This window comes from Lagenorhynchus albirostris, chromosome 12 (genome assembly GCF_949774975.1).
Source record: "Lagenorhynchus albirostris chromosome 12, mLagAlb1.1, whole genome shotgun sequence".
Classification (NCBI taxonomy): domain Eukaryota; kingdom Metazoa; phylum Chordata; class Mammalia; order Artiodactyla; family Delphinidae; genus Lagenorhynchus; species Lagenorhynchus albirostris.
The window spans coordinates 86,565,941-86,583,818 of NC_083106.1; the positions used below are offsets into that span (position 1 = coordinate 86,565,941).

At 35.2% G+C, this 17,878-nt stretch overlaps 1 protein-coding gene across 1 annotated transcript in view; it reads left to right on the plus strand.

Moving 5' to 3' along the window:
• EYS (eyes shut homolog) overlaps nucleotides 1-17,878 on the plus strand; it is a 1,671,360-nt gene that overhangs the window by 537,773 nt on the left and 1,115,709 nt on the right. The window contains exon 17 of the mRNA XM_060167756.1: nucleotides 1,272-1,417. Coding sequence (XP_060023739.1) covers nucleotides 1,272-1,417 — 146 coding nt within the window. The remainder of the gene's footprint in view (nucleotides 1-1,271; nucleotides 1,418-17,878) is intronic.

The window sequence follows — 17,878 nt, forward strand, 5'->3', positions numbered from 1 at the left end:
AAACATAAACTTGGTGGTCACAATATCCAAGAAGAGACTGAGAATAAATTCAAAGTGATCTTGCCACATGTACTTATATCTGTAGCTGCCACAGCTTAGACTACAGAGGAAAGCAGTCAAGAGTCAATTGAGACAGGATCTGACTCAATAGAAGTAAATGCTCATAAGAACAAAGAAACACTTCCAAATAAGAGTTGAGGGCAAATCTGAACTCAGCAACTCAGAGTCATCAGACGCTGATGCATAAGATAAAGAGGAGACAGCTGGACATTGAAAGGGGGGTCAGATGAAGTTTCTGGAAGTCATTCTCAATGACAAGACTTTTGAGAGTCCCTCTGCCCATTAAGTTCATGACACTTTGAACCCAACATCTAATCATTGAATAACATTCAATTTCTGCAACATCTGCTACTATAATTAATCACTAATGAAATTGTTTTGTTAAAATAATTTTTTAAAAATTAATCAGAAGGACTTTAGTATCAGGAAAAAATGTTATTCAATCCATGGAGAGAATAATTTTCAACATAGAATATAGTTAAAGGTGATATTTATACTATAACAAAAGAAATACAGGTACAGAATTAAGGTCAATAGTATCTATGAAATTCCAGTAATTTTTTACCCAAATACATTCATTTTAAAAAACACTCCCAAATAAAGAACTTTTAAGGAGAAAAATATCTAGAAGATTTTTGGAGGAGGTCATCAAGTGGACTTGACCTTTGGTTGACTCATGAGATGGACCAGGGCAATGGGAGGCTCCTAACTCCATCCCCATTCTTGATACGTGCATCCTCCCACCATTCCCATACTAGGAGCCACATCAAGGATACCGCCTTGAGATGATAATGTGTTATTGAGACCATCTGGACGGTACACGACTAATCCTCCTTAAGGTGTCTATATAAACTCTTAAGATTCTGGTGGGCAGGTTCAGAGATCTACTCATCTCGTGACCTCCCAAGACAAGCCTCTTACTTAAGTTCCCTTACGTATTAAACTTGCCATCTACTGATCTGGGGTGGTCTGCCTCTTTCTTTGGTTTATTCTTGCTCTCTCTATATGCGGTCAGTTTATAATTTGACTTGGGGAACTCCCGAGGTTTTAAACCAACAAAGGTGAATTGTATTTTCTTCAAAGAAAAAAATTAAATAAAAATATTTCAATTTCTGTAAATTTAGTTAAAAGTCTGAAATTTAATATATATATGAATTATGTATATAATGAAATGCTATTTGTTGTTACATTATTTCTCTTTTTTTCTCTAGATTTCTATGTAATTGTGAACCTGAGTATCATGGATCTTTCTGTGAACTGGATATAAATGAATGTGAAATCTCACCTTGTCCCGATGGAGAAAATTGTGTCAAAAGAACAGGTGGATACATCTGCCTCTGTGCTCCTGGTTATTCAGGTAAATTTCTACCTGCTCTGTCTGTATCAACATGTTGGTTGTAAATAACTGGCATCCTCATATCTACTCTGCAAATCCCAAACTAACCTGTTCCATGCAAGTGGGGCAGGAGGGTCAAGAGGCTCTTTGTCTCTTGTAAAAGAAACTAGTAAAAACAAAATTTATGCTTTTTAATCTAAAATTAACTAAACATTAAGAAATATATGAATTATACATCAAGGTATTTTACATTTTTATGCTTTTTTGAATTGAAGTTTATCTAAAGTATGTTTATATGCTTGTAATACAGAAAAGGCATTGTTGTATGAATAATCTAAGAGAAATAGTACTGTTATATCCATTACACAAATGTTACTTTAAAAAAATATAAAGAGTAAGTTTAGCTCTTTTAAACATACTTATATGCTAGAAATCAAATCAGGAGCCCTTGTGAATTTAAAGTTCCAGGAGAAAAATACGATTTGGAGCCAGTTGCCTCAATATCAATCATTCCACAACATAAATTCTATCCAAAAATAAATGCAAAAGTCATCAATGAACTTAGGAAAGAACATTAGCCCTCTAAACTTCTGCTGAGAATTTGCTTTTATGAAATACAAAAAGCTATATTGTTTTGGCATACCAATATTAATTATGTGGGCCCAGCAAGAATGTATTCAAATCTCAAATCATAATTTATTAATGCCTGAATTCTTCACCACTGGGATCTTTTGTGTTTCTTTCCTGAGAGAAGCTGGCTAAGTGAATCTAATATTAGATTCTATACTCTTAGGAGTAAAAAGCAAAAAACAAAAACCCAAAAAACTAGACAAATAGAAATGATATTGAAAAGCAAAACTGATAAAGAACTAGAAGGATTTCCAGTGAATAAGTGGTCAAAAGCAATAGGAACCTGACCCCTGAAGAAAATATATACAGGTGTCTTCCTGGGGAATAATGATAACTTCAGGAAAGGTTACCTTGGTAACAATTGTTACAGACACAGAAGTCTTGGCTGAAATTAAAAAAAAAAAAATTGAACTACAGTCTACAGATGTTATTACATAAATAAGAAGCAATACATTCTGGCTATAAAAGTATCTTTTCTAACTTTCATATTGCCCCTCATCTTCCAAATGATTGAGATTTGTACTTGGGACCACACATATCCAACTAGCAATACCATTCCCCATGCTATTGTTTTGCAGCTGCTACCACACTAACATTGTTAAAATAAGAAATGACACACAGAGCTGAATACGACTGAGAAACATGTTTTGTAAAATTACTTGATATAACACATTGTTCTGATACTTTAAATTCATCCTAAAATTTGAAGGATTAATGTGTTCTTTGTTTTTCTTTTCACAACCTATTTCACTGCAAGCTATGGTTCTTAGCATTGTTTCAAAATCTAAGATTGAGTTGCCAATTAGGCACCCCAGTGGAGAAGCTGAATGCACAGTTGGCTGTATGAGGTGGTCTCCAATTGAAATATACATGTGGGGGTCTTCAGATATACAACTGTGGTGCTGGGTAGGCTCACAAGGGAGTGAGTGTGGATAGAAGAGAGAAGAGGACCAAGGACTGAGCCCAGAGGCACTGCGATATTTAGGGTTCCAGGAGAGAAGGAAGAACTCGCAAAGGAAATTTAAAAGAGCAGTCAGTGATACAGGAGGAAAAACAAGAGCAGATAGAGTTTGGAAAGGCATGTAAATTATTTCATGTAGAGGGAGTGATCAATGTTGTCAAATATTATTATGTCAAGTAAAATGAGGGCTAAGTATTAACCATTGGCATTAGCAATACAAACATCATTGGTGACACTGTCAAGGAAGCAGTTTTGCTGGAGTGGAGGGTGCAAAATTCTGTTTGAAGTGGATTTAAGAGAAAATGTGAGAAAAGTGCTGAGATGAATACACAGTTTATTAAACGAATATTTTTATTTTTAAAGAAGGAAACAAGAAATGGAGCAGTAATTTGAGGACAGAGTGAGATTGAAAATGAAAGGTTTAATTTTTACATTCTGTTTGTTTTTAATTTACATGCTCATTAAATGATGTTGACTCCTGTGTGGAGAATGAAGTAGAGAGTTTCAGTAATAGAAGCAGAGAGGCCTGTCAGAAAGCTTTGGAAATGGTCCAGGTGACAGATTATAGTGAGTTAGATTAGCACTGCCCAGCAGAGGTGGTGAGAAATGCCCTCACCTCATATGTGCTCCATAAATATTCATGAATGATGAACAGTTAATAAAATATAAATAATAAAGTGTATTACTGAACTAAATATCATTTTATAAATCATTGATGAGTCACATTATGTCCCCTTTTTATTTTTAATGAAAAATCTTCAACTTCCTCTCATTGATTCATTGGGTTCTGAAACACTGTATTTTCAGTTATTTTGGGGTCTCAAGCTTTTTTGGGATGATGCTCACATAAACCCATATTCATATAGCACATATGTATAACTGATTCTTGGGAAGGCCACTTAAGGAATAATGATTCCATGGGCTTCCTTTCAAGCTCTAAACTGGATTTTGTGTGGCCTGTTTTCCAAGGAAAATTTGAATTTTGAACTCAGAAAATTATGCTTGCTTTTTCATTAACTGTATTGTAGGCTTCTCATATTGGAATAAATGAGTTTTCTTCTTAATTTCAGAAAGATTTGTTGGAAGTTTACAAATACCCAACTCACAGGCCATTGTGAAGGGGGTCTCTCACCTGGTTTGGTGGTCTGCTATGACCCCTCAGCTTGAAATCACTACACAATAACTGATGTAACCAAAGTGTCTCTGTAGATGTAGTCAATTTTGAGTTGATTTAACCTTCATTTCAGGCCAGGTGTATCAGAGATTGGCAGCTGCTAAACTGTTTCCTGGAAGGGTTGGAGGATTCAATTCTCATACTTCTTCTAGACAGCTATGATCATAAAAAGTAATTAATTCATATTTACTCTCTCCTTAATATACATATATTTGAGAGAGATCATAACTTAACATGGTATAGAGCAGATTTATTAATTGCCATAGGGAAAACATGTAGAAAAGAGATTATAAAGGGCTGGGATAAGGTTAGGAGTTGGGGAGGTGAATTTAAAGAAAGCAATCAGAAAAGGCCTTGAAAAACACTGGTTTAGATTAAGATTGAAATGCCATTTATATATTGGTAGATACATATATATGTGTATAGATAAAGAAATAGATTAAGAGATATCAAAAATCAAAATTGTACTTAATAAACTATAAAGGTGAGAATATTTCCCTAATAACAGATATTTATGTTTTATACATAATCGAACCATTAAGAGATGTGCTACAGCCAGTGGCAGCAGCACAGCATGGCATTGGCTGAAGAGGTGAGCAGGAAACTCAAAGCTCTCTCAAGAATTCTTGTTCACTGATGCCACATTCAAACCTCATTTTTGCCTCTTCCTCCTACCAGATCCTTATCTCCTTTTTGCCCAACCTAATTCCATGGCTTAAAGTTATAACCACTGCCTTACTTGCATTATCCTGCCTCTGTCTCCTTCCATAACACTCATATCAAAACACCTCTATCCTGAAGTTAATCCCAACCTCCCATATATTTTTCATTCACATGGGTGGCATAGAACAGGAGAAAAAAAATACCAGTGTGTGTACACACACACACACACACACACACACACACACACACACAGAGACTCTCACACTCTACATTGGTTGCTCTTACTTTGACTTCCTGACCACAGACCTCAAGGAAGCCGTTGGTGCCTCTGACAGATGCTGCTTCTCACTAATCAATCCAGTTTCCCAGCATCCTAGCTTATTATTTCTGGCTCTCTCTTCTCTTTTTAAATTCCCATCAATCTTCCCTCTATTTAAATTTCAGTTTAAATCTTTGTCTCTCATATTCCTGAGAAAGTAAAAGTGATCAGAAGAGAACTTCTTTATCTTCCCACTAACAACTAGCATCCTGCAGGGATCTGCAGTCATACACTGTGCTTTTCTCTGGTTTCCCTGTTCCTGTCTGTGGTTATCCCTTCTACCAGTAAATTGCTTCTGTCCTCTATCACCTATCATTAAAGGACATTCATCCTGACATTATTTTCTGCAACATAAATTCCTTCATCCATACTATGTCACTACTACCAGCATATAAATATTGATATTAACCTTTTCTCATCTCATTTTTGAATCTTTCCCTTTTTATATGCTTATTAAACTACATTTCTTTTTTTTAAACAGAATTGTCAAATCTGTATCAATTTACATTCCCACCAACAGTGCAAGAGGGTTCCCTTTTCTACACACACTCTCCAGCATTTATTGTTTGTAGATTTTGTGATGATGGCCATTCTGACCAGTGTGAAGTGAGGTCTCATTGTAGTTTTGATTTGCATTCTTTAATGATTAGTAATGTTGAGCATTTTTCAAGTGTTTGTCAGCCGGCTGTTTATCTCCTTTGGAGAAATGTCTATTTATGTCTTCCACCCATTTTTTGATTGAGTTGTTCGTTTTTTGATATTGAACTGCATGTGCTGTTTGTATATTTTGGAGGTTAATCCTTTGTCAGTTGCTTCATTTGCAAATATTTTCTCTCACTCTGAGGGCTGTCTTTTTGTATTGTTTATGGTTTCCTTTGCTGTGCAAAATCTTTTAAGTTTAATTAGGTCCCATATTTTTATTTTTGTTTTTATTCTCATTACTCTAAGAGGTGGGTCAAAAAAGATCTTGTTGCGATTTATGTCAAAGAGTGTTCTGCCTATGTTTTTCTCTAAGAGTTTTATAATATCTGGGCTTACATTTAGGTGTTTAATCAATTTTGAGTTTATTTTTGTGTTTGGTTTAGGGAGTGTTCTAATTTCATTTTTTTACATGTAGCTGTCCAGTTTTCCCAGCACCAATTATTAAAGAGGCTGCCTTTGCTCCATTGTATATTGTGGCCTCCTTTGTCATAGATTAGGTGACCATAAGTCATCTAATCTCTGGGCTTATCTCTGGGCTTTCTATCCTGTTCCATTGATCTATATTTCTGTTTTTGTGCCAGTACCATACTGTCTTGATTACTGTAGCTTTGTAGTATAGTCTGAAGACAGAGAGTCTGATTCCTCCAGCTCCATTTTTTTTTCTCAAGATTGCTTTTGTTATTCGAGGTCCTTTGTTTTTCCATACAAATTGTAAATTTTTTTGTTCTAATAATGTGAAAAATGCCATTGGTAATTTGATAGGGCTTGCATTGAATCTGTAGTTTGCTTTGGGCACTATAGTCATTTTCACAATACTGATTCTTCCAATCTAAGAACATGGTATGTCTCACCATCTGTTTGTGTCATCTTTGATTTCCTTTTTTCTTTTTAAATTTTGTTTTATTTATTTATTTTTTATACAGCAGGTTCTTATTAGTTATCTATTTTATACATATTAGTGTATATATATGAACCTCAGTCTCATTCATCCCACCAACACCCCCTCCGATTTCCCTCCTTGGTGTCTATACATTTGTTCTCTACATTTGTGTCTCTATTTCTGCCTTGAAACTGGTTCATCTCTACCATTTTTCTAGATTCCACATATATACATTAATATACGATATTTGCTTTTCTCTTTCTGACTTACTTCACTCTGTATGACAGTCTCCAGGTCCATCCATTTGTCTACAAATGACCCAATTCCCTTCCATTTTATGGCTAATTAATATTCCATTGTATATATGTATCACATCTTCTTTATCCATTCATCTGTCAGTGGGCATTTAGGTTGCTTCCATGACCAGGCTATTGCAAATAGTACTTCATTAAACATTGGGGTGCATGTGTCTTTTTGAATTATGGTTTTCTCAGGATATATGCCCAGTAGTGGTATTGCTGGGTCATATGGTAATTCTATTTTTAGTTTTTTCAGGAACCTCAACACTGTTCTCCATAGTGGCTGTATCAATTTACATTCCCATCAACAGTGTAGAAGTGTTCCCTTTTCTCCACACCCTCTCCAGCATTTGTTGTTTGCAGATTTTTTGATGATGCCCATTCTAACTGGTGTGAGGTGATACCTCATTGTAGTTTTGATTTGCATTTCTCTAATAATTAATGATGTTAAACAGCCTTTCATGTGCTTCTGGACCACCTGTATGTCTTCTTTGGTGAAGTGTCTGTCTATGTCTTCTGCCCATTTTTTGATTGGGTTGTTTGTTTTCTTAAATATTGAGCTGCATGAGCTGTTTATATATTTTTGTGATTAATCCTTTGTCCATTGATTGTTTTGCAAATATTTTCTCCCAGTCTGAGGGTTGTCTTTTTGTCTTGTTTATAGTTTCCTTTGTTGTACAAAAGCTTTTAAGTTTCATTAGGTCCCATTTGTTTATTTTTGTTTTTATTTCCATTACTCTACGAAGTGGGTCAAAAATGATATTTCTGTGGTTTATGTCAAAGATTGTTCTTCCTATGTTTTCCTCTAAGAGTTTTATAGTGTCCACTCTTATGTTTAGGTCTTTAATCCATTTTGAGTTTATTTTTGAGTATAGTGTTAGGAAGTGTTCTAATTTATTTCTTTTACATGTAGCTGTCCAGTTTTCCCAGCACCACTTATTGAAGAGACTGTCTTCTCTCCACTGCATATCCTTGCCTCCTTTGTCATAGATTAGCTGGCCATAATTGTGTGGATTTATCTCTGACATTTCTTTCCTATTCTGTTGATCTATATTTCTGGTTTTGTGCCAGTACCATATTGTCTTGATTAAACAATCTAACCTTACACCTAAGGGAACTAGACAAAGAAGAATGAACAAAACCCAAAGTTAGTAGAAGGAAAGAAATCATAAATATCAGAGCAGAAATAAATGAAATAGAAACAAAGAAAATAGTAAAGATCAATAAAACTAAAAGCTGGTTCTTCATGAAGATAAAACAAAATTGATAAACCTTTAGCCAGACTCATCAAGAAAAAGAGGGAGAAGACTCAAATCAATAAATTTAGAAATGAAAAAGGGGAAGTTACAATGGACACTGCAGAAATACACAGCATCATAAGAGACTACTATAAGCAACTTTATGCCAATAAAATGGACAACCTATAAGAAATGGACAAATTCTTAGAAAGGTATAAGCTTCCAAGACTGAACCAGGAAGAAACAGAAAATATGAACAGACAAATCACAACTAATGAAATTGAAACCATGATTAAAATTTTTCCAACAGAAAAAAGTTCAGGACCAGATGGCTTTAGAAGTGAATTCTATCAAACATTTAGAGAAGAACTAATGCCCATCCTTCTCAAACTCTTCCAAAACATTGCAGAGTAAAGAACAATCCCAAACTTATTTTATGAGCCCACCATCACCCTGATACCAAAAACAGACAAATATACTACAAAAAAAGAAAATTATGGACCAATCTCCCTGATGAATAAAGATGATTCTTTCATCAGTATCTTATAGTTTTCTGAGGACTGGGCTTTTACCTCCTTAAGCAAAAGGAGAGCTGTCTATGTAGAACAGTATGGAGGTTCCTTAGAAAACTAAAAATAGAACAATCATGTGACCCAGCAATCCCACTACTGGGCATATACCCTGAGAAAACCATAATTCAAAAAGACACATGCACTCCAACGTTCATTGCAGCACTATTTACAATAACCAGGACATGGAAACAACCTAAATGTCTATCAAAGAAGGAATGGATAAAGAAGATGTGGTACATATATACAATGGAATGTCCCTCAGCCACAAAAAGGAATGAAATTGGGTCATTTGTAGCGACGTGGGTGGACCTAGAGACTGTCAGAAAGAATGAAGTAAATAAGAAAGAGCAAAACAAATATCATATATTAACACATGTATGTGGAACCTGAAAAAAATGGTATAGATGATCTTATTTACAAAGCAGAAATAGAGACACAGATGTAGAGAACAAATGTATGGAGGTAAGGGGTGGTGGTGGGATGAATTGGCAGATTGGGATTGACATATATACCCTATTGATGCTATGTATAAAATAGATAACTAATGAGAACCTATTGTATAGCAGAGTGAACTCTACTCAATGCTCTGCAGTGACCTAAATGCAAAGGAAATCCAAAAAAGAGGGATATATGTATACGTATAGGTGATTCACTTTGCTATACAGTAGAAACTAACTCAACATTGTAAAGCAACTATGCTCCAATAAAAATTTTAAAAAAAGAATTATCAAATCTGTTGTCTATATTGAGTATCCATTTCCTAATTTACCATTCCCTTCAAACCTATTCCCAATTTGCTTTTAATCCCAAGACTAAAATGAAACTCTTCACATCATAGGTCACCAACTAGCACCACATGGACAAAAAGCAAATTCTCCTTCCTCATTTTAGTCATATTTTCAGAAACATTTTACACATTACTTCTACTTAAACACTTTCTAGACTTGCATTCCATGTTTCTACAATCACTAATTTCTTCACTGTTTTCTGTCTCCTCTAGTGAATACTGTACCTGTTCAGAACTTCATTCCTCCTCTCCCTTCTCTAAATACATTCATCCCTTAAGGGATTCCATCCAGGTTTTTGTTTGTTTACGTATACTGATAATTAACAAAATTGTTTTCATAAGTTCTGGACTCTCCCCTGAACTCTAAACTCATATACTCAAATAACTGCTCAACATTTCCACTTGGATTTCCATATGATACCTCCAACCAATCCCCCAATACTGAGGGGTTAGCCCAACCCTGCTCCACCCCCTGTATTTTCTGTCTCAGTGGATGCTGTCATGGTTCACCCAGTTTCTTAGGCCAAAATTATGGAATTATTTTCCAGTCTTTGTTTGTACATCCCATGAAGTCCATCAGCAGATCCCATTGGCTGCATCTTCAAAATATATTTAAATTCAATCACTTCTCACAACCATCATTACAGTCATCCTGATCCTCTTGCCTGAACTATAACATTTTATTTCCTTCTTCCATTCATGTCACATTAACATATATTTCTCATCAAATACCTAGAGTGATCATTTTAAAATATGAAACGGATTACCTTACCCCCAGCTCAAAATCCATGGCTTCAAATAATTATTTGAATGTAACACACACTCCCTACTTTGTCCTGTTATATCCTACATAATCTGGTCCCTGGCCACAGTTTGTATTGCAGCCTCCCAGTCCCCATCCTAGGTGACCTCCTGATGTTCATCTGAGGATGAATGACTCCCTCAAATATGAGCAGTTTTCTCACTTATTTCATTGAGTCTCCATTACTATACAGAGACTACTGTATAGTCTCTCTTAGTGGCCTGTCCACATTATATAAAATAATACTATGTCACGCTTTCCACCTACTTTTTAATATCGTAACAATTATCACTATCTTATCTTTATATCACTTAAGTAATGATTTATTTTATCTCTTCCTACTAGAATTGAATTTCTTGGAGGAAGGAAATTTTCTACCTTTTGTTCCCTGTTGTATCTCAGTGCCTAGAAAAGTGACCAGGACATTAGAGGCATTCAAAGATTTTTTAAAAATGAAAGAACATTTCAGACTTTAAGTAATTTGGTTGCTTAATTGTAGTGAATTTTAACTTTTTACGAGATAATGCACATAACTCTTTGGTGATTATAGCTTTATATTAAGTATATTCTCTTTCCATATTCTTCCCATAATGCCACTAAAATAAACATTTTTTTTACATTTTTATTGTAAATCAACTATAGTTCAATAAAAAATAAATTAATTAAATTTTTTTTTTTTTTTTTGCGGTACGCGGGCCTCTCACTGTTGTGGCCTCTTCCGTTGCGGAGCACAGACTCCGGACGCACAGGCTCAGCGGCCATGACTTACGGGCCCAGCTGCTCCTCCTGGACCGGGGCACGAACCCGTGTCCCCTGCATTGGCAGGCAGACTCTCAACCACTGCGCCACCAGGGAAGCCCCTAAAAACATTTTTAACATAAGTAATGAACAGATAATTGTCTTGCTTTTATAATGTTGATTTATTGATACTGTGGAAAAACATTCAGAGAAGAAAAAGAAAACCCTACAAATCTGACTCACTCTGAATTAAAGGCATATATATTCAAATACATAACACCTATTCTAAATTCACGGACAGTATAATTTGATTTAATACTACAAAGTGAAATAGTTCTATGCAATAAGTCTAAAAGTGACCTAAAATGAAAAAAAAATTGTCCTTTTATATTACCTATTAACCCCTAATAAATCTTTCTAAAAGGAAACCAATAGCAAATTAAGCCCAGTGACCTTATCATTAGTGATTCTTTATATAATATATAACAATCTTAAAACAGTTAATATTTTATATCCTACAAAATATGATCAAAAAATAATGGTTAAGATTATGTACTGCCTATTAAAAGCATATAAATTATCAGATATTTATAGGTTATTATCCACTTATATTTAGTTTTCTAAGGCAGCAATCTTTATATGTCATAAATGTATTCATCTGACACTTTACAGAGTAATTGGGCTTAATGAAATTCTATAGATAAATTATTAAACTGTATTTTTATCCTAACATTAGGAAATACTTTATTATTCAAGCAAATATTAATCAAAATGATTCTCAAGACCAGTGAGTACTGAAAATAATAGTTACAGGACAATGCAAATATGTAGGCACTGAGGTGATTTTACTTTCTGATCAATCAGCCTTCCTTCTTCCCAGGTTCTAGCCAGGTATCAGCTCCCAAAAGACAAAAGTGAATCCAAGTATCAGGTTTATTCATGAAGGCTCAATAACTCCCAAAGTACAGAGCTTTCTGGTCAAGCCAGTTTGAAGAAACCTATAACCTATGTTTCAAGGTGAGAATACTATAATATTAGCCATCTCCCATTGCAAACAGAGGAAATAATTGGGGATGGAAAGCAGAGTTAAAGGGCTGAATTCTTCTAGGAATTGGTGTCAACTGAATGGTGAAAACTAGAATGCACATGAAGAGCAGCAGGCTAGGGAGCTGTATTTCTGGAAAGTAGGCATTGCTATTTCCTCTGGAAGTCCAGGTCACAACATCTCGGCCAGCCTCTGATTTTAGCAGCCTTTGGAGTGAGCACCTTATAATGATGGTTCCCCAAGTCAGGTGATGCTGAGTCTCTGTTCCAAATCCAGGACCTTTTCCTACACCATGGAGCCAGCTTAGCCCACATGAAAAGCACAGTAAGTCAGTGCCCTGAAGGCACCCTTCAAAGAACAGGAGATGGAAGGCAGTTTATAAATATTCCAACCACCGTCTTTTCTGGTAAATAATCCTGGGTATATGTTATTCACTTCTTAAAATTGTAGTGTGCAATCATATCCCCATCACCTACAACAATCTCCTTATCAGGGTTGCTTCTGCTGACTTTTAATCATTCTCTGGTCTCACTATCCCCACTCCCTCATTCTTCCTGAGGTTACCTGCTGAATAAATTTAGTATTCATCTCAGGTTCTGATTTCAGCAGAATCCAAACTAGGACAGTGGGCTTATGACATCAGAGCAGAAATCCAATGAAGTGACCCAAAGCCCCAGTAGGAAGAATATTTCTTACTCTTGGAAGCATGAAAGCCCTTGCCATCAGTATGAGATATTGCTATTTGAAAAACAGAGTTTCCCTAACTAGTTAGAAAGGGAAGGAAAGAGAATCCAATGTACGTACAATTCTGCCCCTTTTGGTAAGTGAATCTAAACTTATTTCACCTTTGGAAACTAGAGAATGAGGTTATAACCCCACAGACACCTAAAAGAAATTGAAATACACCTTCACTCTCGAGAGAAAAGTATTTCCCTAGCCTATAAATGACTGTCAATAGCATCTCCAGGAAGTCAGTGATTTTCACCTGTAATATTTTCCTTCCTACCTTTAATGGAAATGCTCCATGGCTCTGTATAATATAAACAGAATTTTTTAAATTGTAAAGACCTTTTAAAATCAAAGTATTGAATCACTACCGAGCCAGTTAAATCTGGCTTTTAATCAGAGAAATAGAAATATAATCCATTACAAAGCAAAGATCTTCAGAGACATTTGTGATTTGAAATCTCAACCCCAATAACGCTAATACACAGAGAAGAAAAATGTGTCTCCTATGTTTTGAAAGGATTTTTTCCCTCTGGTACTTTAATGGGTAATTAATCTCAGTGCTCTATTTCAGTTACTAATTCTTTCTCTTGGAGACATTCTTTTACCTGACTTTCTTGTTTTGAGTATCTTTTTCTCTAAGTGGTTTTCATAAGCTGCCAACATCTGAGTAATGCACATCTGGTCCTGTGGAGCATCTTTATAAAGACATACCTTAGCAGGTAAGACTCTGATCTCCAAGTTCCAGCCATTCTTCTGGGGCCCTACACTGAGCTCCTACAACATTCCTGCTTGTCTAGGTGCTGGGAAAATTGCACAGGATAGGCTAGACTCCATGCCTTCATGCTGCTTATGTTATGAGACCTTGGGAGAATCCAAGCTTTCCTGTGTTTATTCCCAGTCACAATCTTGACAATCCTGGAACTCTGAATGTCACCTGAGACTTAATGGCAGGTAAGCATTAAGTAAAGATGAAATACTTAATGGTAGGTGAGCATTAAGTAAAGATGAAATAGCCAGTATTTTCTCATCTCTAAACACAGGAGAGTCAAGTACTTCTCCCTGGAGGCAGAGGACCCATAAGAGATGATCTCCGTGTCTACCTACTCCACTTACTCCATGGGTTATGGTCAGAGACTGTGCTGAACCTTATGCCAAACAAGACATTGCCAGTCAGCCAGTTCTCCTTCTATCTTCAGAAGATATGGGTTTTAACATTTTACACCATTACTTTCAACCATTTAATTATTATTCACCTTCGTAAATGTGACCCACTGGATGAACTTCATTCTGTTTTATTGGGTAGTGTGATTTACAAGGATATATAACCTTTTAAAATTAGGACAAGTCATAGTACTCTTAATTTTTGCTTCTTATAAAAACATAGAAGCCCTGGAAATATTGGATGGACATATTATTTTCATTTTGGAAACAATAGGCTGGCTGTGAGGAGGGGCTGCTGTCTTGAGATCGGGCACATACTCTGCATTTTACCTGTCATCAACTGCACTTATTTATGCTATTTTCCTGACCATGACATGCCTTTGAACTTGCCACCACTAAAATTTCAGAGGGCCATGAAGACAAGATTCACCATTCTCTGTACCCCTGTTCCATTCATTTGCTGTCCCTGTCCTAATTCTCTATCTACTTCTGGATGAAATCTTTTACATTCACTTGACAGTCCACCACTCATTTTTTTGGCAATTCACTGGTCTTTCACACTCTTTGTTTGTCATCACTTGACTTGCTTGCCCTTTAGAGGCATAATGGAAAGACCCTTTCTGCCTTGAAACAGTTGGGATTTAAATTTCCTAAGGGAATTTTCTATTTGGGAAAATGCTTACACTCATAGAAACTCACCTTTTCCAAAGAGGAATAAAACAAAGCGAAGCCATGTCTGTAATGTTTGTGCAGAACTCTTGAGACAGTAGTTAGCTTTTTGCCACTGTGGTAGTGTTGGCTTTCAGAGCAAATCTTCGTTCTGAGAGAGTTGATGTAGTTATACCTTTATTTATCAACTCAGAACAGTTCTTTTACCTTTTTATCCTCTCTAAGGAGGAAGAGTAGAATAGAAATGACATTTTTTCTCCTAAGGTATTTTCTTTTATTTTTCTCTAAGGAATTATATGAACATAGTATTATTCCAGGCCTAAAAGAAAATATGTGCTCATTCTGATTATTTAGAAATATTTACCTTCAATAGTCTTGCACACTTAATCTTTACAAAAGAGGAATTAAATAAACGTGTAGATTTTTTTTCACACCATGACCAAGGGGCATTTGTGTGTGTGTGAAGCATTCTGGGAAGAGCTAGGGAAAAATAATCTTATCTAGCCATGGTGTGCTCCTCAAAATATGCCCTGGGGTCTCTAGTGGAACATGTTTAGAATGAGGAACATCACAATTTTCCAGTTAGGACAAATAACTTCTCAATTCCATTTACCTTGTTCAACCTACCTTACCCAACATACACTAGTTCAAATCTGGTGCTGAATTAATTCTGACACAGAGCTCTGAGTAGGTGGAGTAGTTTTTGTTTAAAGCACCTGAAAACTCCCTGACCTGAGAGCCCAGTGATCAGTCAAGATAGGTTTTCTGAGAAAAAACTCTTGTCATGGCCATGTTTATCATTCTCTAATAATTTGGGGTGTATGGAACACAAATCCTCACTATCTTAAGAACCAACTTATGTTTTTTTTCAATAGTCATTTTTGGAAGATATCACCTGGAATCTAAAAAAAAAGGAGTTTATGTTAACTTCTCTTCCTCATCATTTAGAATTTCTGTTTGAAGAGGTAAAGAATAAAAGGCATGAGTCTCTCTCTCTGGTTTTATTGGTTTTTTTTGCATTACACTTACATAAATAAATAAATTATATTATTATATTTATTTGTAAATATAACACATATTGTATAAATATGCTTATATTTATTTCCTTACAAAGTGTTTAAGTATATGTTCAAACCTACACAATTTAGATATAGGGTATTCCTATCACTCAAGTGTGATAGAATAGAATTGAGGAGAATCACAATTCTCAATTCTCCTCTCCTGGATTATTGAATTCTCCCCTGGTTTAATAAAGTGATGTTCTCAGTCCATCTCCCTGCATCCATTCTTGCCCTTCTGAAATTCTTTTCAGAATGGTTCTATAGAAAAATCAGGCCTTATAACTCTCTGCTTGGAATACTTCAGTGGATTCTTAGAATAAGGTCAAACCTCCTTAACCTTGCTCTCAAGGCCTTATACAATCTGCTCTGTCTCTCAATTTTATATCAAACTATTATCCTCTTTTCTCACTTGACTACATATGCAATGCTTTCAAACATACCACTATTTCTCTAATATGCCATTTTCCATGTGGTACTTTGTTCATCATGTATCCTTTAGATAATATTCTGCCCTTTTATCTGCCCATGTCCAGTTCCTTCTCTCCCTTTAGATCTCAACTAAGATTTTATCTCTTTAAAGAGACCTCTTTATGGTGAAATATCCCAAACACTCTTTCTTCATTACACCATCTTTTTGATTTTCTTCTCAGACCTGACCTTAATTTGTACTTTTCTCATTTATTATTGTGGTTGGTAATTGGAGGTCTCCCCAGGCAAAGTTCCATGAGGGCACAGATTTTCTCTGTATTTCCTCTTCCAGATGTAGAAAAGATGATCAAAACATGTTTGTTGAAGACTCACAGACATAGAGAACAGACTTATGGTTGCCAAGCAGGAGCGGGGTTGGGGAGGGATGGAGTAGGAAGTTGGGTTAAGCAGATGAAAACTATTATATATAGGATGGATAAACAACAATGTCCTACTGTATAGCACAGGGAACTATATTCAATACCCTGTTATAAACCATAATGGAAAAGAATATAAAAAAGAATGTATATATATGTTTCTTGTACAGCAGAAATTAACACAACATTGTAAATCAACTATACTTCAATTAAAAAAATGTTTGTTAAAAAAAGAATGAGATAAGACTGAGAATCTCATTCTTTGGCAAAATTGAAGTGAATAAAAACAACTGAGCATTGATTCATACATTCTGAACAAATGTCCATACTCACCAAGCAAGAGATCTTTTTCTGTTAAACTTAGAAGTCATAAGACAGCTCCCTACATGAATCTAAGTGGAGAAGAGAAACCTATTACCTTACATATAAAAAGGGGTTATTTATGATAAAATCATAACTTAGAAATCACAATTGAGATACAAATAAAAAATAATCACTAACATATTATCTAATTAAGAAATTACACTTTAAAGGATTAAGTTGGTCAGGTTTATCCAAATTAAATATGTGCATTCTGAAGTCTTTAGATAGCAAGAATATAATATATATTGAGGGAAGCCAAAGAGGAAGAACACTGACCTGGAAGAGTTTCTAGCAGTCCACTGTCAGCACAGTGATTACAGAAGAGAAAGCTATTGAAACCCCTTAGGGACTGAGTACTCAGATAGTGTTGTGCGTGTGTGTGTGTGTGTGTGTGTGTGTGTAAACTGAATCAGTGATAACACACTTTGTTATTACAGCAAGAATCATATAGGGTAAGCCGAAACAAAATTTATTCATTTGATTAGGTAATAAGGATACATAAACTTTTTGCTTATATTCTGGTCACAGAAATCATAGATTAGGGTTTGCAAATACAGTATGATAAAGTTATCAATACATGAAATATCTCTGAAAACAATGACTTTCTATTTACATGTAATAAGGAAGTAGTGAACAAGCAGTTTACACTTAATGTAATTTTACATGCCTTTGCCAATAATAAATATTTTGTAATATGCATTTATGTTTCAAATAAGTAATAACAAATTGTCACTGTGAAGATGAAAACTACAAATTGTACTTTATGTGAGTACAGAGATTTCTTTTTGTTTATTCATTAACTTATTTTCAGAGTTCAAACAATGTTTGACGTATTAAAAGGGCT